Source organism: Barbus barbus, assembly GCF_936440315.1.
Source record: "Barbus barbus genome assembly, chromosome: 30".
NCBI classification, from domain to species: Eukaryota; Metazoa; Chordata; class Actinopteri; order Cypriniformes; family Cyprinidae; genus Barbus; species Barbus barbus.
The window spans coordinates 4,587,404-4,610,877 of NC_136758.1; the positions used below are offsets into that span (position 1 = coordinate 4,587,404).

General features: G+C 36.2%; 2 protein-coding genes across 4 annotated transcripts in view; both read left to right on the forward strand.

Annotated features, from left to right (window-relative positions):
* The first annotated feature begins 259 nt into the window (after positions 1 to 259).
* LOC306850545 (glutaminyl-peptide cyclotransferase-like) lies at positions 260 to 8,351 on the forward strand. Its single transcript, XM_079386225.1, has 7 exons — positions 260 to 387; positions 3,282 to 3,428; positions 3,503 to 3,784; positions 6,175 to 6,342; positions 7,139 to 7,238; positions 7,373 to 7,489; positions 7,572 to 8,351. Exons 1-7 carry the CDS (start codon positions 292 to 294, stop codon positions 7,745 to 7,747), a joined length of 1,086 nt encoding a protein of 361 aa, XP_079242351.1. The 5' UTR covers positions 260 to 291; the 3' UTR covers positions 7,748 to 8,351.
* Positions 8,352 to 9,125: 774 nt separating this feature from the next.
* The window catches only part of LOC306850853 (connector enhancer of kinase suppressor of ras 3-like), a 65,647-nt gene continuing 51,298 nt past the window's right edge, over positions 9,126 to 23,474 (forward strand). For all 3 annotated transcript variants that reach the window (XM_079386781.1, XM_079386782.1, XM_079386783.1), the window contains exon 1: positions 9,126 to 9,421. In XM_079386781.1, the coding sequence (XP_079242907.1) occupies positions 9,370 to 9,421 (52 nt within the window). In that variant the 5' untranslated portion in view covers positions 9,126 to 9,369. The remainder of the gene's footprint in view (positions 9,422 to 23,474) is intronic.

Below are 23,474 nucleotides of genomic sequence, written 5' to 3' on the forward strand. Positions count from 1 at the left end.
GTGAGGCGAAGAAATAACTCTCTTGCTGGTAAACAGCTGGCTCTTTGTGCAGAGTTGAATATTATGGTCATGAATATTAATAAAGCCTCGCTGACGTTGCTTGATAACTTTCCTTGAGCGCCCAGTCTTGTTATCTGGTTAATATTCATGATCCAAGCCCTCAACTTAGCAATGCCCGTCTTTCAGCCAATCATTTTTCAGAGCGTCACGGAATGTTATTAATATTCATGAGTCAGGCCGTCTTGTACATTGCTCTCTCTCGTGATTAGAGTCGGCTGGAGAACGGAGGAGATGGCCGAGCGACGCTGGACCACGAGTCTGCTGGCTTTGATTGGCATCCTAGCGGCACTGACGAGCTGCGACACGCTTCCGTGGCAGGAGGAAAAGGTATCAACAGCTCATGCTTTGTTTTGCATCATTTAAAGCCCTTGCCTTTTAAGAGAATTGGCAAAGACGTCCAGTTTCTGAGCAGTGTTGTGTTTATTCAACATATTTCATTATGCTTCTCATGAAAGAGAGTGCGTCTGCCTTACAATGTCTTGTCTATTTTTAATGCATAACCTAATACAAATTTAATCATTTATTTATTCATGCATTCATTCATTCATTACTTATTGTATGTCCTCATTTTTTGTTGAAATTTTGCAATCGTGACAGTGACTGAGGAAAGTATGCTTCCTTCATGATGCTCAGTCTGTCTCCCATTGTCTAGTTGCTATGGGAGCAGGATCCCTGTCATTGATCCACCAGTAGGAGATCTTAATATTTATAGATTTTCTCTCTTTAGAATTAAATCCCTTTGTTCTGTTCTTAAGATCTGCATTTTGGGGAAATGTCTTATCCATATTTGTATGATGCTACTGTTGTAGCCTACTAAAACAGATTTTAAGCATGTGATCAGAAAACTGAAAATGACAAGTTATATTTCCAACAGACTGTAGATTATTAAATGTATACAGCAATCTTACAAGTCACATTGCGGAATATAATCTTTTATCGTTTTATTTTTCACCACCATGTTTAATTTTGACTGTTGTCTTCATGACATGAATATAAAAACAAACAAACAAAAAAGGATTTTTTTTTCAAATCATATTATTACAAATTATAAAATATATCAGAGGGTTTCTCTTCCGTGTTGTTCATATCAAGCCACAGTCATTAAGTGGCTTAAACAACACAAGCAGAATCAATAATCACAGCACAAGAAGAATTGGACTTTGAGATCAAACATACAAAAAAACAGAAGATCAATGTCATGTTTAAAGCAGAAGCAGTTTGATTAGCTGTCTTCTATCCATCTTAAAATTGTTATTCATGAAAGAAAATATAATTAAAGCTTTTCAGACTTTTCAGATATCGTCTCTGAATATCCTCCAGCTGTGTTTCCTTCTCTTTAATGTCATTTCAGAACTTTCTGTTGCCGTGTAGTTCGAACACATAATTATCCTCTAGACATATGCAGTGTATAATTTCTCATTCAAACAAGACTGTACTAGTTTGGTTGCAACATTACCATTAAGCAAGTATATAATCATCATGTTTATCTGACTGTAATAGGGGTCACTGAGTTAGAATTGCATGTATTGCAAGTCAGGTATTTTCTTCAGCTTTGTAAATGGAGTAAGAGTACACTTTTCGCTATGATTCATAACGAGTGAAGAACATCACAAATCAATTTCATTGAAGATGTCTCGGCCATCTTCAAGGGGTAGTCAGCCCAAAAATGAAAATTATCTCATTCACTCAGCGTATATTACTGTTCCAGATGTATATGACCTTCTTTCTTAAGAAGAAAAATAATCAATCTCTATTTGTCCATATAAAAGAATTTCATTGAACTCATGTCACCATGAGCGCAGTTGCGCTGTACGTCGACACACTAACCACAAGGCTATTGGCGCCGACTGGCTGCCTAAATGTTGACATTTATGTCAAATTTGATTGGCAGAGCAATGTTACAAGAGTGATGAGTGCACCAATTATATATCTACAGTCTGTGAATTACTGTTTGTTACTTAATCCTCTTCGTCCCATGTGAGACATAAGGCCGCAGTGCTCTGGGAATTAGTCAAGGGGATTTTACATAGTTAAGCCATTACGTGGTGGCAAGTGAATATGTCAATGAGTCATTGAATGGTTCGCTCAGTTCATTTGTTCGGAACACTAATTCATTCAAGAATGACACACCACTACTGCTCAGGGATGCAATGGTTTATTCTGCTCTGGAACAATTTTGGCAAAGCAAAAATGCACAAAACAACTGGTTTCTAAAAGCAATATTAAAGCAATATCAGACTAACCATTTTGCACACAATCATAACTGCGATTACCTGCAGACAAATCAGCTGTGCTGAAATTTGTAACAACAGTAGGCAAGTTTACATGCACTCATTTGTGTCAGTCCGAATGAATGCTATCCAGTTTCAGATTCAGAAATCTCTATTCGCATGAACCCTAAATTTTGCAATCTGATTCACCTTTTCATTTACCTTTGTTACATACCTAACCTAAGGAAATATCTCAAATATGTCAGAAAAGCTTTTTTGCAGATATTTAGTAAATATTCAGTCTGCTCTACTGACAAGTTCATAAGACAAAAACCAATGCACATTTGTAAGATGTAAACTGTATCTAAACAGAGATCTTATTATAAAAAGACTCTGGTAAACATGCATCAAGGCATAGAGCATGTAGGCAATGTATTTTTGAATCCAGCTGAGAAGATTCAAAGTTTACATACTAAGGGTATGTTTACACGATTGCATTTTTGTAGTTTGCTATCATGTCCAAAAACTTGCACTTTTGAGCCCATTTTCAAAAGTTTGTGTTTTCAGGCCCCCAAAATGCTGTTGTCTTGTAAATGAATGGCCAAAATGCGGAAGGTTTCTATTTTTAGTTTAAAAAAGTGATGTGTAAACTTCCCCTCATTTTGTTCCTGTTCATTTGATTATTTCTACACCACTCCTTTCAATTCGATCAGAATTTAATTTGGATTGAGCTCAGTTTGATCAATTGAGGTTGAAGGCTTTTCAATTTGATTACTAATGGCAAGGATGGCAAGGAGTCCTGCTTACGACAGAGTCCACAAGCTCCTGAGTCCATGACAAGACCAAGACAATAAAAATATGGACCGTATTCTTGGACAAGGATGTGTTCTTGGTCTATTCATGGCCCCAGGGACATGTTAACTTGGACTCAAGACTTGTGACACAAAAGTATGAATACCCCACTGTGGAATAAATTAATGAATAAAGGTTTTTATTCCTTTTTCACTTCAGCTGAAACATGAAGCAACCACACTGATCTCCAGTGAACTGAGCAGTGTTGTATCTCGTACCGATCTGGACCGGATGTGGCAGAAAGACCTGAAGCCCATGCTTGTTGTGCGCTACCCTGGTTCAACTGGAAGCCAACACGTTCAGCAGGTCAGTGTGTGTTTGTGTATGAAAGCAAGTGTTAAATGTGACAGTGTTCGGTGTCTGAGTTTCTCTCTCTTTAGCATATTAAATCAACCCTCGGCTCGATGAAAGCAGGATGGGAAGTGACAGAGGATGGCTTCTATGCTCATACGCCTTACAGCCAACTTCCCTTTACCAACATAATTGCAACTCTCAACCCTGAGGCCAAACGTCAGTTGGTTCTGGCCTGCCACTTTGACTCCAAATACTACCCTCCACAGTGGGACGGGCGTGAGTTTCTTGGAGCAACGGATTCTGCTGTTCCCTGCTCTATGATTTTGGAACTAGCAAGAGCCCAAGATGACGAACTAAAGACCCTGAAGGTATGGCAATGTACACAGGAACATATATTTTTTATTTGTTTTTAGTTTTAATATTTTTAGCAGATGTGCTTTACTTTATTAATTTTTTTTGCTGTGCCACTTTTTTCACAGTAAAAGTTTCTTGGGAGACTTTTAGAAATATATTCTCTGTTAAAGCACTGCCACTACAGCCATAACCATGAGCACTGTGTTTCAACATGGTACATGATATTAAATAGATTATGAGTAGAGTAGATTAAGGAGAAATATAGGCTAATTGGAAAAACATGCCTATACCTACACTTTAGCAAAACCTATACGTGCAATTTACGGCAGTTTCAAGCTGAAATGAACACTGGTAGCAGTAAAACGGTAACAACTTTTATTACTTTTCACATAAATTACGATTACAGGGTCAGATTATTAAAGACTTGAATGACTTCAATGTATTAAATTAATACATTTTGACATTTGCATCACATAACCGCTCCATATAAATGGATTTCTGACATATAGTAAACTTGCTTGGTAGATCACCTGGTACAGCGATGCAGAGCATGAGTCCCGTGTATCACGATAAAAAACCTCAAAGCAAGCTAAAATGGCATGGTTGCTTCATCAAATGCATTTTTATCTTACATTTACTTTTGTTAACATTATCAGGTTTAGGTTTAGAGTTGGGTTTATTGTAGGTGGTGCATAATTTTTGCCACAGCATTAACATTTTGCTTTAAAGTGCCATGCAGTGTTGGGTGTAACGCGTTACTAAGTAACTGTAATATGCGTTACTGTAATTAAATTACTTATATACTGAAAAAGTAAAGTAAGGGATTACTGGTCATTTTAAGGTAATTTAATTACAGTTACTTGTAAAGTACTTGCGTTACATACAGTAAATAATTTCAACAGTTCAATATTGAATTTCAATATTCAATATTGAATTTGAAATGTAAATTTACCATCTAAAGATCAAATTGAATGCAGCGGCTTTAACCCTCCGCGCGCCGGCTCATTCACTTTCAGATTTTCCTGATTCACAGAGAAACCTTAAATACTCAGATACATATAAGACTAAAATCAATTGAATCTAAAAAGCTTGAATTTTACTTTTAAATGAGCGAATTCAAATCAGAAACGAATATTATCTGATTATGTAATCGGTATGAAACTAAAGCGAGACTAGTCTTTCCCGTATCTGAAAGCCTGAAGTGTCTACTTTTAAATGAACGAATTCAAATCGAAAACAAATATTATCTGATTATGTAGGTTTAATCCGTATGAAACTGAGGTAGGCTACAGTCTTTCCCGTATCTGAGCTCATTATATGCAGTCACCTGCGCGCAAACACCCTCACTTGGAAACAAAAAAATAAAAATTCAAGATTCATCTAATTTTCATCATTTTTGAAAGAAGACCTACTATGATGAATTTACCTCATAAGAACAGCGCAATCTGACATGGCTTTATTCAGCAGAGAAGATAATTTCTGTAATTTATTCTTACCAACATTAACGTGTTATTTTTACATAAACCTGTACGGATTTTACTAGTTGGGTTTTTCCTTAACATCTTGCCAAACTGAAATGTATTGTTTAACTTTTAAGCGTATTTCTATTTGTTAACCAAAGAAGGTTACATTTTTATAAAAAGTTTTAAGTATTACAGTTGTTTTAAAGCTAAAAGGCTAAACTATTCTATGTTTGACTCAAATTGAAAGAATAAAGATTTTAATTTCTATTAAGGTTTATAGGGATTTTAAAATGTAGCCTAATTAGCAATTTGAATAATTAAGTTACTTACTGAGTAACTAAGTTACTTTTCAGACAGAGTAATTAGTAAAGTAATATAAATACAATATTTAGTAACTGTAATTAATTACTTTTTGAAAGTAACTTGCCCAACACTGGTGCCATGTAAAGAAATGTCACCACAAGCGCATTTTTGTAATGAGCCTCAGTTGTTAATTAGATAAAATCAATATTAAAACTGTTGTGAAGGCATAATGCCAGTGGGGGTTGTTAGGTTGAGGTGATTTTTTTTAATCCCGAACCACTTTTTTTCTTCAGAAAAAGTAAAAAATCTCTTCTGTCATGTTCTGTGTTCATGTATAGTGGTCGGTTTTCTAAATTGTTCTTCCTAAAACAGAAGTTGCATATAAATTAGCTTCGGCGTAATCAGATGAAATACCGTTGAAATGCCGGTAGTTAAACGTTATCGGAGATGATGATCAGGAAAGCAGTTGAAAGCTTTATTGAACTAAATTGTTGTTTTGTTAATAATTACCTTTTACCATTACCAATTTCTCCTTTCCAGTTGTTAGCTGAACTTTAATGTGTGCCAATCATGGTTGTGCTGTATTCTGTAGTGTCACAGGTAGATGGCAGCATGTGTGTGTTTGCTCCTTCTCATAGGATTCTGGGTCAGATTTGTCACTTCAGCTCCTCTTCTTTGATGGAGAGGAGGCACTTTACCAGTGGACCTCTGAAGACTCGCTCTATGGCTCCCGTCATTTAGCCCACAAAATGGCGACAACAGCACATCCACCGGAAGCCACCAACACCAGCCAGCTCGACGGCATTGTACAGTTCTCTCACAAACAATGATTAATACATAAATATAGTTGACGTACAGCCAAACTAATCTAAAAATCACTCACAGTATCCTACTTATTGTTCGATTTGTTTTTTTCTGTTAGTATTCATTTATTCTATTCTTATTCACTCATTCTTATGTTGTTCCAAATCTATATGCTCTCCTTGAAAAACAAAATGATATATTTTGATATATCGCCTGTCCCAGGTACTGTTAAAGTGGCCCATATGACTTATGCGCAGTGTTATAAGATTTCTGAAACTTTGTGTATGGAACATACTAATATTTAATTTGGTATTCACTGACAGGCTTTCCTTCTGCTGTAGCTCTCAGATTACATCTGTGCTTCCTCATAAGATTTTTCTTTCTCTTACACAGCTATCTTCCTGCTGCGCTATCAGCAGATATATTTTAGATGCAAATGCACCATTCATATAATATAGATGAATGGTGCATAAATATAGTCCTGAATTATCTTGTATATGCAAATGCACAATCAGGAAAAGGTGCAAATGCTGTCACTGTGGTGGTACCTTTTCTATTGGTACACTTTTGAACCTTGTTTACACCTATATTGTGCATATTGGTACTTTAAAGGTACATACTAGTACCTGAAATGTACATATTAGTACAGTAACTTTTGAAAGGGTACTGCCACAGTGACAGCTTTTGGACCTTTTTTTGGTGTATTATAAATGTAAGGCTAAAGAACATGAATGCAAGCAAACATTGACAAACCTGGTTAAAGTCTTCAGCTGAATGAAGCCTTAAATTTCTCACCAGGATTTGTTTGTTCTGCTGGACTTGATTGGAGGTCCAAATCCTCGCTTCGGTAATCAGTTCTCCAGTACGACCCGATGGCTTTCAAGACTAAAAAATATTGGTTAGTATTTTTCTGCTCTATTTTCTTATTGACTAGCATAACATAAACAAGCATTTGGCCTTTTATAAAAGCAACAAATGAAATATTGTAAATGAATTGATGCTGAAAGGAAAACTCTCTTTCGTGTTATCTAGAGCGTCGGCTGCATGCGCTCGGTCAGCTAGAGAATCACCCTAATGAGGTTCAGTACTTCTGGCCTGGCCTGCATGTGGGGCTCATTCTGGATGACCACATACCATTTCTCAACCGAGGTAAAAGATCCGTCTCTGAGATTTGTGAATGTTCATATAAAAAGCATTTAGGCCTTATGTATGTATTTCTCTGCGCTCCCAGGGGTCCGGATTCTCCATCTCATTTCAACTCCCTTTCCTGCGGTGTGGCACACCTTTGATGACAACGAGGAGAACCTGGATCGAACCTCCATCAGCAACCTCAACAAGATCCTGCAGGTCTTTGTTCTTGAGTACCTCAACAAGAAAAGTCAGAACCCTATTGCTGAAGGCTCCTAATGTTCCCAAAATGTACCATCAATCGCTTGTGTCGTTTCTCAAGCACAAGAGACAATTGTGCGTTTGACAATTCAAGTTTAGACAGTTTCACCAATGACATTTATTTTATTTTTTTTATCACAGTCAACTTTTTCAACACATTTAGTGTTCATCTGTGAGTTCATTGCAGCTGGAGCTGCATACTGTATGTCTGTGGACTGTTAAAATTCAGAAGACATGTAAGTGATCCAGGATCAGACTCTGTATACAGGACTCACTGTGTCGGCAACGGCTTTCAAAGCCCAGTTCATGCCCCAGAACATAAATACCTGCAAAATAAAGATTGGTACTCAATGTATCTTATTTTAATGCTTGCTATATGAATAATAGAATTTATAATAGCCTTATACTTTCTAGCCTTTTTGACTGTAAACTGTTTTATGAATCAACAAACATATGTGTAAAGAATCATACTGCTTTATGTTGCTTGTGTGATTCTGTAAGATGCTGCCATTGTCATGTGTTCCTCGCTGACCGGTGGGATCTTTAAACATGTATCCATTTTAAATAGCTGTTCATGGTGTGAAACAGCAAATAAACAGTTTACAAAGCAGTGGTTAAAACCAACTTAGGCTTCTGAGTGTTCATTTAGTTATAAAACTTTGCCTGTGCATATGATACTGAATCAAGCTGATTTTTGGTTATTTCCACTATATATGCAGGAAGCTCTTAATGTTTGTCTGTATCTTAGACTGCTTTCATGGATCTGGGTGTTCCCAGACACAAGAACGTACACACCACATGATCATGATACTGCCATGAATTCCAGTGTCAAAAGTCCCCAGATTTATTGCACCCTCATATAGTAATATGGGTTTTCCATGCACTGGGTGTAGTTATGGTATTCCTTTCAAAAAACATAGTCACTGCAGTATGGTACATTTATCAGTTTACTATGTATAGTGCCATAGTAGACTTGTTTTAAGCCCAAGGTTTTCATTTCATATATTTTATTTCAGCTTATTATATGTTTTGTTAAACAGTAACAACACTAGTTCATAAAACAGAAGTCTGCAGGGAATCAGCAGACATCTAATATAAAGTGGGACACGTTTCATTATTATGTCTTAAATAGGCTAATATAATAAATAACCTTTAAAGGAACGAAAAAAGTATTTCCCCAGAAACATTTAATAATAAGCGTCGATTCGTTTAACGATGTTATTTAACACATCTGAATAAGTTTGGTACTTTACAAAGGAATTTCCCGAATGCATTCCTTTATGTCATAGCCAACATGACTCCTAAAAATTAAAATCTAATGCTTAAGTAAAAGGTTATAGCCTATATATAAACGGGAGACGCAGTAATAAGAGTGGGCGGCTCGGTAGCGTTGCTCCTCCTCCGTGGGGCTGAAATCTGATACACAGTTTACACATGAACTCTTCTCCTCGTGAGTTTATCCTGATCGCTCAGTCCGTGGGATATATGGAGATATCTCGAGAGCTGTGCTTGCTTCTGGATCTAGAGCACAAGCTGAAAGAATGATCTTATTTCGCTGGTGCTTTACGTGCTTTATTATTTCTTTATTACTCATCTCTTTTGAGAATAGCTCTAACAGGTTGGACTGAAGTTTTAAAGCAATGGATCCAGTGACGAGGTGGACACCAAAGCAGGTTGTTGACTGGATGAGGGGTGAGTTTTGTAGTTCCTGCATGATATGCTGCTTTTAAAAAGTTTGGATATAAATGGTATCTCTCGGTCTAGTTTAGCCGGTGTAAGAATCTGGAGCGTGTGCTTTGTTTATCTGCACTTTCGGTGAAACCAAGATTAGTGTGTCAACAATGTTCAAGCACAAACAAAACAAACTTGTATGATCCTATCGTGTGGCAGAAAAAGAAATGCTTCTGAAAAGAACATCCCGTGTTTTTGATTGTTATGCACGTATGCATGTACTTTACACCCACACTTCTTGATTGCTGAAGACAGATTTATCAAACCGTTCATCGTTTTTCACTTCTAGAAGATAATTATACCCTGCCATCACAGCAGATGATTGACACATAAAGGACTATTCTTCAGTGTTGAAGAACTTGCTCGTGCAGCAGTGAATTACAGTTAAACTGGAATGAAACATTTGTCCAAGTGTGAATGCAAGTCAAATTCAAATGTGAATCCGAATCCAGTTCTGGTTGTGGTATTTGTACATGTGTAATCAATGGAAGGAAAGAGTAATAATGCAGGAGTCAAATGTGAATTGGACCACCTGTTATTGCATCAGTTAGAGTCAAATTCCATATTATTATTATTAACATCACCATCAGGTTTTCGTATGATCTGTTTATGGCTCACTGAGGGTTGGGTTGTTAGTGGTGAACCTTTTTTTCTAAAAATTATTCTTATATGAAATGCCAGCAATCATGCATGTGTGTTTTCTCATGAGATCAGTTTAGAAATATGGAAATACGTGCTTTTCTATGATGTCCCAAGCACTGGCCTAAGTCATTTTTTTTTCAAAGAATAATTATTTTTTGTTGAAATCAAATAAAAAGCATTTGTATCAGTGGGTCTTAAAAGGTTGGCACATGCTCTAAATATGATTCATAGGGAGAGAGAAAAAATGTAGTTCAGTTGTTTACTTGGTTTATTTGTCCTTAAAGTAATAAAATGTATTTTGGGATTTTTACATGGGCAAATTTTTCTGGAATCTGACTAGGCACCTAAGACCTAAGAACTTCGTAAAAAGTTATGTTTTTCCCTATAAAACTACTTAAAATGAATCATAACTTAACTTTGTAATTAATGTTACCATTTTACGTCCTTGTGCTGAGTCCCTTATTAATTCATTTAAGGAACGCACATTCATTTGTCATTTGTCTGAGCGTACACTTATTGCGTGCGTTCATTGTGGAGTTATAACTTGCTTAAGGGCACAATGGTGACAGTTAATGAATCAACCGTTGCAGGGTTTGAACCAACAACATTCAGTTACCAGCGTTAACTGTTATGCATGCCAGATGACTCTAAATGAAATTGGAATAGCCTTTGTGCAAATACAGTGCTATGGAAGTGTAAACTGAACTACATTGCCAACATCCAGAAAAAAAGAACAAGAGCATCCATTTTCTGTTGAATGAAATGCCCTAAGGCTTTAAAGGTTTAAAGTAGTTCATGTGGAGGCTTCTCTTTACTCTCAATGTCGTTTTATTTATTTTGGGGTTTCTTTGTACTCACTAGAGTCAGTTGAATTAAATGTTTTTTGTTTGTTTTTCCCCAGGAAGGAGTAGCCTATCTGCCAGGTGTATTTAATTCATATTTACTAAGGGTGCTTTCACACCTGTAGATCGATTGCTTTGTTCTATTCTTGGTGTGGTTCGCTTTCACACGGCAAAGTTTCAAAACAGACCAAATTTGTTAATACGAGTAAACTGTTCTCTCATTGGTCAAATTTCCACGGGTTATTTTCCGGGATTCCACTTTAGCCAATCGGACCAGTTGTTTTGGCACTGATCCGAGCGTGATTGCCATGTTCACATACGCCCAAACGAACCGAGCTAAGGGGGAAAACGGGCCAGGTGTGAAAGCATCCTAAGATGTATCATGTATTTTGCCGAGTGTTATGCTATTGGTAGCTTTAGCTTTAGCTTTTTTTATTACTTTTATTTATTTATTTTTGCTTCTGCTGTTGAACGATGGTGTAGTTGATTTGAACAGGTTTTCCCATTCTCACACTTTCTTCCAAACATGCATGAACAAACAGTAAAAGTTGAATGTCAAGTCTTTAAAACTTTTTCTGATTTGGAGTGTATTCATGGAATGTTCTGCAGAAACTGGAGTGAATAATTTCACACTTACGAGTTATGTTTCAGTCCTACTCCCACACTTGTTGAAGGACAGCTGGGTGCCTTACATTCTTTTTTAATTCTTCAGAAGCATCCAAAAAAAAAAAAGTTCTCAAACTACTGAGATGATTGAGTTACAAAACCTATAAATGACCTAAATGATGCAAAACACAATAAAAAATATTATAATAGTTAGGGAAGCATTTTATCGGACATTGGCTGATTAAAAACAGCCGATGATCAGAGCCAACTATATCCTGTCAGTCAAAAGGAGGAGGAAAAACATGTCAGAAACATGTGAAATTGCGAAAGATTTTCTTTGCTAAAAGTATGGTAACAATTACTTTCTTCTTTTTCACAGACTACGCAAAGTTACCTTGCTAACCAACCTCTAAAAACACATCCCTCCACAGTGACTCTTTCAAATGTTTCCATATCTGTAAACTTGAAGGACAGGAATATATTTGTTAAAGAACATTTTACTAATTTGATTATTTTCACAAAGTGTTGCAGACGGACAGACATGATACACGATCGAATATCCATCAGAAAGTCTTTAATAATAAAGCACAGGTAAACAGGACAGAAGGTAGTAGACAACACTCGTAACGCAAATGAGACCGGACCCTGAACACAAGAAAACTTAATAAGAATTAATGACAACATCTGAAACCATAAATAATCAAATCGTAAACCATGACAACAAGTGACAAGTGGGAAAAATCAAACAAAGGCAGACAGGAACTAAAGAATACAAGCTAAAAGTCCATGAAACTGAAACTAACTGAACATAATGGTGACAATAAGTTGGGTAAGGCTACCGGTGATGTGGAACCTTTTCTACTATATTAATGCTTTAATCTAATGTTTTCCATCCACGTAACCACAACACCATATGTGAACCCTTAGATCTTGGTATCGCCATATGGTGTCTTCATGAGATTCTCGTAAATATTTAATGGAGACTCTCTGTTGAAGTTTAAATGGAAGAGGTGCCTGGAATTTCCTGTTCTCTTCTTTAATTTGATGGGAATGTATTTTTGTAGTGTGCAGAGTATTTCTTAAAGACAGTGCAGACACAAATACAGTACAGAATTGTATGGCATTGATCCTTTCTCAGACATTTTCATTCCAACTCTTTCTACTTTTCCACCTTTGATCCCACTTTGAAAATCCGTTGATATTTGCATGAATCCATGCTCCGTTCATAACAGCACTGAGTTGACAAGGCGTGAGCCTGCTGGTTTTTGCATTCAGAACTGAACAACACAATGTGAATCTCCCAGATCGCTGTAGCTTTGTAGTGCCAGCATAAGAGCAGAGATCTCTATAAACATGCAGCTTAACGCAACAGGGGAAATGTAACCTCATGATCACACACAGTTCACTGCCCCTCCATGGGTGCCTAGCCAGGCAGAAAGTTGGACGGGACACTGTGGGTTCACTGCGGCAAAAGGCTAATCCTCAGGAACAAATGGAATGCCTATTAAATACACAAGTTCAAGGGATAGAAATGAGCTTTGGGCAAACTCAGATTTTAGTGACCATCTTCAGTTCTTGTTTAGAGAGTTCCTTTATTATGGGGAAAATTTAAACTTCATGCCATTAAAAAAAGTCTGTCATTATATACTCACGTTATTACACACCCATAAGACTTCAGTTCTTCTTAGAAACACAAATTAAGATATTTTTAATGAAACTTGAGAGATTTTGGTCCTTACATTGAAAGTCCATTCCACCAAAACTTAATTGTGCATGGATGCAAAAATGAGATATTTTAAACTAATTTTATCATCAACCAGGTGAAAAGACCCTGATACACTCACGACAAAGTTCTTTTTTCTTCTTTGCTTAGAGGTTATTATTTTTTATTATTACTCCTCTTCGTCCCGTATGGGACATGCTTAGAGGTTAGAAGTTGGAAATATCTTAGCAGTGGTGCACTGGTTGCAAAAATCCCATTGCCCCCTACTGCTGATTGCACTGTTTAGATCAGTGATACTCAAATCTGGCTCACGAGATCCACTTTCCTGCAGAGTTTAGCTCCAACCCTGATCAAACTCACCTGTCTGTGATTTTCTAATGATCCTGAAGACATTGATTAGCGTGCTCAGGTGTGTTTGATTAGGGTTACAGCTAAACTCTGCAGGAAAGTGGATCTCGTGGGCCAGATTTGAGGATTCCTGGTTTAGATGAATATATAAATTTGTGCTGCTCTCAATGACAAAATAAATACACAACAGAAATGACTGGGGAAAAAATAGCAGTTAAGAAAGCATCTGATCATGGCAATCATGGATATGTGTGCACCAGCTCTGGAATTCGGCACTCCAGTCAAGTCACGTCACGTTTATTTGTACAGTAGCTTTACAATATTGAACATTTGAAATGGCGTCACATTCAGGTAGAATTACAACTTTAATTTCTACTATAAAGCAGCCTGCCAGTGTTATTGTTTTCACATGCGAATGAAAAGAAAAAATGAATGGGATTGCCACATCAAAGAAGGCAAAGCCATGTAGCCACACCTACCTATTATGAATTCGCCAAAGACCAATGGTAGTTCAAAGGTGTTTACCAGCTGGAGAAAACTTTTAAGGAAAGTATGAATCAATCGCCAAATGAGCTTCTTTGTGGACTGATTTGGATTGAAATGACGTCACGTCAGTTTGACATAATTGCAAAACCCCATTATACAAACCCATAGTCAGCTGCAAATTGTAGGGTCATTCATGTCTGTAGCACAAATGGTATGATAATTAGAAATAGTGTTGCTTGTGGTTTCAGTCTTTGTAAAACTTTATAAATGTTCTATTAATGTATTATAACAATTATACTAAACAAACAAAGTTAGTTCAGTTGACTGCACTGATTGACAGAGTTGCTGTAGTTCTCTTCCTTTGGTGTGTTTCCACTGCTCATGAAAAAAAAATCACAAAAGTATTGGGTCTCCCATTGCACGGTGTAAAGGTCACATTATAATACCCCTCATCCAGCACCTGCATTTGGGTAAACATAGGAAGGGTGTTGCTGTGCATGCACAGACAAAGAGCCTGAACTGCATCAGGGCATTATGGGAAATCCTGATCTCGCCTTCATGTGGCCACTGCTGTAAAAAAAAAGTCTTTGTTCATTGCATACTTGCATATGATCAGGCAAATGTCTGTATCCTGTATTTAAACAGGGGAAATGAATGTACATATTGCAAAAAGACCAGTCCAGCATGTCATCTCAATAAATGTATGTACATGCTTGACATCAGTCTCATGTGCGTCAGTCAGAGGGGTTTGTGTTTGTGTGAGATCCGAGAGTAACAGCATCACAGGGTTGAGTCAGTCGCTCATGCTGTCGTTCACTGAGAACAGTTTGGTGGATGTGACTCATCTACAGCAATAGATTTCACACGCTTTGAAAGACACCAGCCATAATATCCTTTGTCCATTCTCTCAGTGCTCACTCAGGATCTATTCATACGTTCACAACGTATTGATTTACTGTATTTTTATACTTAAGTATAAGGAGTTAACTAGCATTACTTCAGTGAAATTAAATATGTCTCTAGAGTGCTGCGTTCTTGCACTACAATTGATTAGTAAATGAAGACATTTTTTCTTTGTTGTGTCTCAAGTCTATTTTTGTGGGAAGAGAGCTAAAATAACAGACATATAGCAGACTGTAGTACTGTCTTCAACCTTCTGTGACCTGTAGGGCGATATATAACGTGGCATGTGTTTGTTTTCACCAAAAAGAATTTTCCACTGAAAGACTGATACCGAATTAAAAGTTTTCATTTCATTTATACTTTTTAATGACATAATTATGTTTTAACTCCAATATTTTGTTTAAATTAATTTAAATGGTAATAAAAACTTGATTTATTCAAAAATTACAAAATAAAGACAACATTGAGTGACTCAAATAATATATTTTACAGTGTATAAATTTATCAAATTCCTATCTAGAGTTAGTTTTCTGGCTATTTCACAAATTATGGATACTGTTTTATTGACATCGTTCTGCAGTTGAATTACTGATTGAGTGATTACATGAGACATGATACATTTCAGTACGTTGTACTGTTTCTTTCAACACTTCTCATGTTCATTCGCATTTATTTCAAGCAATAACTAGTATCTAAAGCACTTCAAACTATATTAGTAAAGAGGAAGGAATGATCTGTCCACACTGATATAGGCTATAAACGATTTTTCACGTCATATTAAAGAGCCAGAACAACACAAAAATTGGCAGAATTTGAAAGCAGAGACTTTGACTTTGGAAGTGTATTGTGATTATTAGATGGCAGGTGCATTACAAATAATGTTTAGTTCAAGCATCAACAGTGAAAACAGCATGGACTGAAAGGTCTTGATTCATCAAAATGAAGATCCATAAAAACTACAATTTAAATTGTCTAGGAAACGATATTGACTTTGTTTGGGTCTCTGTAAAGCAGTGGGATTTCAAAAGTTCATCTTATCTGAGTGTGGAGTTATGAAAATACTGGCAAAACTGTAGAACTGTAGCGTGATGATAACTGCAGATTTGTGATGAACATTCAAATCAAGAAACTCGTCTCATTTTACTATTTGCTGTATTGCAAAGATTTGCAAGTGGAATATGAAAATCTTAATTGCTCGAAATATGCTGATAATGGAAACACGCAAAAGGGCCAGGCAGGTTGATAACAAAGAAAATCTGTGTTTTGTTCATTATTATTTATTTATTTCATTTTTATTATTGCTTTTATTATCAACAGTTTGTAGATTGTCAACAAATGGACATGTGGTCTTATGCACATGCACTAATGTCCCATCCTGGTATAGGTAAGCAAGTTTAAGTTTTTTTACTTTTTATGACATGAGCTGAGATTAAATTGAACGTTGCAGAGACAGAACTGATAACTTCCTGGACAAGAAGACCATAAACAACATCTTTGCTGTTCCTCACCTATCAAAGCTGTCAAATCATTTTCGGTGCTGAGTTTGGATCGCTTATAAAGTACACCAACTTTATTTTCACATTGCAAACATTTTTGAGGATAGGAAGTTATAGCTTTTCACCTGCTTTTTGAGAGGCGTTTTAAAACTTTTGCCTCCCTTTTCCACCAAAATAAAAGCATGTCTATATGTCGAGATATGCTGCAAGAAAGTAATGAAATGTTGAGAGAACTGTACAAAATGATTGCACTGCAAAATAAAGTCTTATTCAATATAATAATTGCCATTCAGCTGTTGTTTTGGGCTGGTATCACTCATTTTCCTGCACCTTTGAGAAGTGCAGAGCATCCATAATGTCATTCCCCATGGAGAAGTAAGGGGGAAATAAACCTGTAGTATTCCTTTAAAATTTGTTATTGCATTTTAGCTCCTCTCAGCAGGAAGATCCACAACCACCCAAAGAAAGGGCAACGCATTCCCTTGAGGTTTATGTTGTCTGGGTCTCATTACACGTTTTACCCTATATTGGGTCTGTTTGCAACCAGCAAGTTGAAAAATGATGCAGGAATTTCATAATTGAGATGTTTTCCATTGGGTCAGTACATGTTCTATGCTAAAATAAGGGTGTGACAAGGTAGTTGTTAAGATATGGGGGTAACATGGGAGGTTTGTCTCAGTAATTATGGTTTGGCAGAAGGCGATGCGGCAGAGTTTGGTAAGGGTAGACCCAGTCACAGATGCCTTTTTTGTTTTCAAAGCTACTTCTGATTACAGGTCTCTCAGACTGACTTTCATGGTGTCTGCGCTGTTCAGCCACAACAATTACTGTACGAGGAGATTTTGGCAAGCGTGAGAACACAGAGCAGCTTGTACAGGTCTGTCTCTGAATGGCTGCTGGGCAGAAACCACACATTTTCCGTGTGCAGACAAGTGGAATGTGTTAAACCACCTGCATTGTATGTAAATCATACAGTCATTTTTAAAGAATTGCTCACTATGGGAAGCAAAGTAGGGAAGTCGCACTAATTACCTTAAACTCAGTCTAATCCAAATACATGAGCACAGGCAGTTTACTCACTAGAAAGTTTCATCTTTTTCCAGTGTCTGTGCTATTTCTTTTCAGGAATAATGACCAGTAAAATGGCTTTGTCAGAATGTCAACATTGCTGTTGCATCCTTCAGTAGTTTGTTGTTGTTCTGTCTCTTCCATTCCTTCTTCAGCTGTGAAACAATAGCCAGGGCTGTAGACAAATAATAGATGACCAAAACTGATGAACATGAATCTGGTCATGGTTTATTTCGCTGGTTGTTGTTTGTATTGGAAATGTAGTGTGAAGTGAGTGACACTAAAATGTTAATGCTCTATCAAGAACAGACCATCTACACTTAACCTAATCCTAATTTATAGTGATAACAAAAGCAAGCATGACATAAAAATCCATTTGCTGAAGCAACCATGCTATTTTAGCTTGCTTCTACTAGTCTTTGAGCTGTACCAGGTGAGCTACAGAGCAAGTTTACGACATCAGAAAAGCCATATGGAGCTGCTTTTTTTGTATGCAAACTTTAAAATGGTTTACAAATACATTTTACAGAGATTCTTAAACTCACTGACCCAGAGCTAGTCTTCCTTCTTCTAAATTCTGACACAGATGATGTTTGTAACCCTCAGCAAACCTGTCAGTTAAGTTTCCTGTCCCTGAAGGACTTTTCCAGTTCTTTTCCACCCTGTCTTTTCATCTAAAATGACAAACAGAATACCAAAAGTAGCCATTTGGCCCAGAGCATCTTCTTAAAAACTGTCATTCTAAAACCTTTTTGCCCCTCTTGTCTCTTGTTTCAAGAACGAGGGGTGAAAAAAAAACCTTATCCAACTGCCTTTCTTTTCTGTGTGGATTTTTTAGCTGAACTGCAGGCACATTTGCAAATCAGATGGACAGTATTGATTGTTACACAAGCTGCTATAATCCAATCAATACAAGTGGCTGACGTTATCATGTCGATTTTGTTAGATTGAATCTCAACTCCAGCAATATTAGATCCAGTCTCTTTACCAGATCTTGTAAAGATATCCATTATATCTGATACCCAAAATCAGGTCAGCAAGTCTTGTGTGATAACAAAAAGCAGCGCTTTTTCTGGTACCTAAAACTATATTGACAGAGAGGTTGATGGAGGAAGGCAAGACGAATTGATGATTTAAAAAAAAAAAAGGAGCCTGGTTTATTAAATAATCTATATCCTTCAATTTTTAGTAGGTACCAAATCTCGACATGCAACATAATTTAATAGGGCTGCACAATAAATCATATTTTAAAACAATTTCTGCTTCTCCCATTTTAATAAGCATAATTGTCTGCAATATTTGTGTGCTGTTTATTTTGTATTGAAAAGTTTCATTTTAATTTTTCAATTTTAATCTGAAAACACGGCAAACGTGTAAATTGGAGTTTAGCGATCTCTCTGCTCAAATAAATATAGGATTTCTTTCTCACGGTTATTTGTGCTGTTTGCTGCAATTAATGCGAGTTGATGTTCTTTTGATTTGTGCTTATGTGAAAATTCTGATGAAATTGTGATTAATAATCGTGATTATATTTTTGGAGCAAAAACAATCATTTTAATCATAACCGTGCAACTCTAAAACTTACCACACAGCACCTGCATATTCTATTTTGATTTATGATTGTTTAACCATATCTCTGCTGTGCTCTGTTTAACGTCTGTGACTTTCTGTTTACTCATTTGGTTGTTGCATCTAATGAGAGGTTTCACATGCGCACAAAGGATTTTTTCTAATTATTGCCTTCACAATAACAAAGTCTATCCAGATTGTGCACCATTGTGGAATTGTGGAATTCCCACAAAGGGTGACCGCCCAAAAACAATGGACATTCCTTGAATCCCAACAGGTTTACTGGAAGTCTCAATAGAACGAGCGAGAGTTCTAGTGGCAGTGGCTATTGTACACGCTGCGTATGAGGACACAGAGTATGTGTGGAGAGGGAGGTCAGACTCCCACTGGGAGGCCCTTCATTCTGGATGGTGGAAGGGCTTTCTCTCTCATGTAATCAAACCCCTGAGAACCACAGCCTGCCGTTCTGTTGACATGGGGCCTGTGTGAGCGAGACTTACGCTATGAGACTTGCAGTGAAGGGTTGCCTCTGCATTGTACCGAGAGCTGGGGGCACATCCTGTTAGAACAGATGTGCAGGTTTTAGTTTCAGAGCACAAGGTGTTGGGTTTATCAGTGATCATCAAAGTCTGTTAGAGCAAGAGCCAGATTTGCAAAAACATGACTATAGACTGAGCCAACTGTTTAATTATCCAATTTTGATCAGAAACATGATACTTTAACAAGTCTCGGACAAAAGAAACTGTAGAGAAAAAAAAACGTGGTGTAGTTGAGCTGTCTGGTTTTTAGTAATAGAGATTTTCTAGTTTGAATGTTTTCTAAAAAACACCCAGGCCCTCGCTTTTTCTGTAGTGGGATCCTCACGAGGGGCTTCATTTATAAAATGCGCATATGATCGGAATTGAGCTTAAATAACATGGATTTTATCCTACATCAGGTGAGGAACAAATTAGCATTTATAATGACTTTAATTTCTCATATGGATGCAAACTATAGAGCATACTGACTTTCTGCTACTCATAAGCCAGTAATTCAATTAATTCTACATTGTTTATTGATTTCTACATTTATTAAATGTAGAAATAAATATGCATTCATTTAATTATATGTGCAAATGTGCAGCATTTTTTCAGCTACTTTTCAATAATTACTTAAATTCATTCACGTTAAAGATTTAGTGAAAATAATATTAATATTTAACATTTTCCAAAAGCACGCTTGGATTTTCTTGCCCATTGATGATGAATGTTGAACTTCTGAAGAATAAAGACATTTTTGTGGGTGTTCATTAGGTGGAGGTGATGCATTTGTACACATTGCGCTTGAATTTAGGATGAATTGCAATTTATAAGAGAGTTGCCTTTTGAAAACATTTGTGCATACTGACATTTTTTTAAAATCATTCATAGGAATATTGTCACATATGTGAACATATATTGTCAATATTGTCATATGTTCACATAACCAGTCTTAAGTCGCTGGGGTATATATTTGTAGCAATAGCCAAAAATACATTGTATGGGTCAAAATTATTGATTTTTCTTTTATGCCAAAAATCATTAGGATATTAAGTAAAGATCATGTTCCATGAAGATATTTTGCAAATTTCTTGCTGTAAATATATCAAAACGTAACTTTTGATTAATAATATGCATTGGTAAGAACTTAATTTGGACAAATTTAAAGGCGATTTTCTCAATATTTCGATTTTTTTGCACCCTCAGATTCCAGTTTTTCAAATACTTGTATCTCGGCCAAATATTGTCCTATCCTAACAAACCATACATCAAAGGAATGCTTATTTATTCGACTTTCAGATTATGTATAAATCTCAATTTGGAAAACTTGACCCTTATGGCTGGTTTTGTGGTCCAGGGTCACATTTAGGATCATAATACACACATCATTATAATGAGGTGCCAAGATTATCAATCCATTAAATCACTGTAGGTAAATGTATCCTCTTTTGAAAAGTACATAGAAGTGTAAAAGCAGCTAACCTCTTTAAAATATATTGATTATCTGTAGACACACTTTGTCTAAATGTTTTATTGCTGCACTCAGGTTTAACTGTTGAAATAGCAGTGTTAAGTTACAGACATTTTAGGATGCATCCTAAGTCCGGCTGGAAACAGCTTTTCACAATAGCAATGAAACACGTGGCTTCATTCTTCGAGAACATTTCACATACTCTCTTTGTTCACTTCACAGTATGCACTGATACTATACGATTTTATATTGTATTCTTTTTTTAATTGATTTCTTTGAGGTCTATGTGCGTATAGAAATGTACAGTGTACTGTATATGTGTTTATTGTAAAGATTACGTCCTTGGAGACGTGTTTTGGTGTAGTCTCAATTGTAGGATTATAAAATGAGTAGTGAAAGCCATTCAGACTTACAGTATAGTCGAAAGCCTGATCAGTTTGTTTTATTTATGATTTTAGAATTACAGAGCTTTCAAAGACTTACACCCATAGGGCCAGTTTTACTAAACAGGGCAAATTAGCGCAAAAACGCAATTCCAAAACAGCGCCGATGGGAGGGGAAATTTCTGCGGGTGATTTATTAACAACAACCAACACAGACGCAACATCTCATTTACATAACGGCCAACACAATATACCAAGCGCAGTGCAAATTAGAGTATAAACAAATAAAGAAACCTTGGTACGTTGAAAAGAACCGGAGGCCAAAAAATGAAGGTTTACAAGAAGTTTTGATAGACCTGGTATTGCGTGAGTCCTAGTTGAGTCTTTTATTTCCTGAAGCATATTAAAAATAACATGGCATGACAAACGATATGTTCAGATAATTTGTTCTTCTGGCATTCCCAATAAATTAATACCTGTTGAAAAAATCCTCTCCATTCTACCAAGCACTCTCTGTTCTCTGCAGTGCCTCCTCCTAGCAACAACAATTACAGCCACTTCAAGAGCAAAATAGTTTAAGACATGCTTTTTTTCAGCGTTAAATAATGGCGCAAATGCCAGTAATTTGTTGAGCGCAAACGTTAGTAAATCTTGTTGTCGTGATTCATTTGAATATTCTCCTCCCATAAATTTTGCACCTGAAAGGGAAACTCCTATAAATGCATATTCAATAATATCAGGCGCAAACATAATGTGCCCATGCCTTTTCAGCGCTAATTCTTCACTGCGCGTCTTTAGTAAAACCTGACAGTACTATTTTACGCCAAAAGACGGTTTGCGCTACCGTAAGCTGTTAGTAAAACTGGCCCTTCATTTTTTAATTACACCCTGGTTATTTATTTCTGTTTAGCTAAACAGTTACTTAAAAACTTGTCTAGAGCTGCCTTAATTGACAAACGCGACCCTGGACCCAGTCATAAGTCGTCGCACAGGTATATTTGTTGCAATAGCCAACAATAGCCTACATTGTATGGGTCAAAATTATCTATTTTTATTTTATGCTAAAAAATTATTAGGATATAAAGTAAAGATCATGTTACGTGAAGATATTTTGTACATTTCCTATTGTAAATATTTCAAAACTCAATTTTTGATGAGTAATGTTCGTTGCTAAGGACTTAATTTTGGACAACTTTAAAGGCGATTTTCTCAATATTTTGATTTTTTTGCACCCTCAGATTCCAGATTTTCAAATAGTTGTATCTCGGCCAAATATTGTCCTATCCTAACAAACCATATATCAATGGAAATATTATTTATTCAGCTTTCAGATGATGTAATCTCAACCCTTATGTCTAGTTTTGTGGTCCAGGGTCACAAATACTTTTTAGGCTTCTTAGTTAATATTTATTTATATGAAGGGCTTTATTCAATATCCTAGTGTTTGCTGTAAAAATGTCATTGGTATTGGTATCAACAACCCTAACTGGAACACTATGGCACCTTTTTTCTGGCAATTTATGTCCGTTGTCATTGTTAACCCTTGTGAAAAGTAGGTATGCTTAACTGTACTGAATGTACATTTGTATTGGTCTTTAAATCTTAAAATTAAAAAAGTTACTGATTTCTAGTATAACTCACTGATATCTAGTATTAATCAAGTGGTTAAATTAAAGAGAGACACTTTCATGACCATGTTTCTTAACACACTTAAGTCGTTAAGTGCATTGTAATAATGCCAAATTAAAAGTTTTATATGAAGTACATTTTAAATCATTATCTTTTGTCAAGCTTTAAAAGTAAACTTATTGTCATGTTTTGACTAATATTCTAAAGCACATGTAAAAGTATATCCTAAACGATAACGTATCACCCATCCCTATTCTAAAGTTCAGCTAATTGCATGTAATATAAATTAACAGTAAATAAAATAAACTTGCAATTAGGTGTCAAAACCAT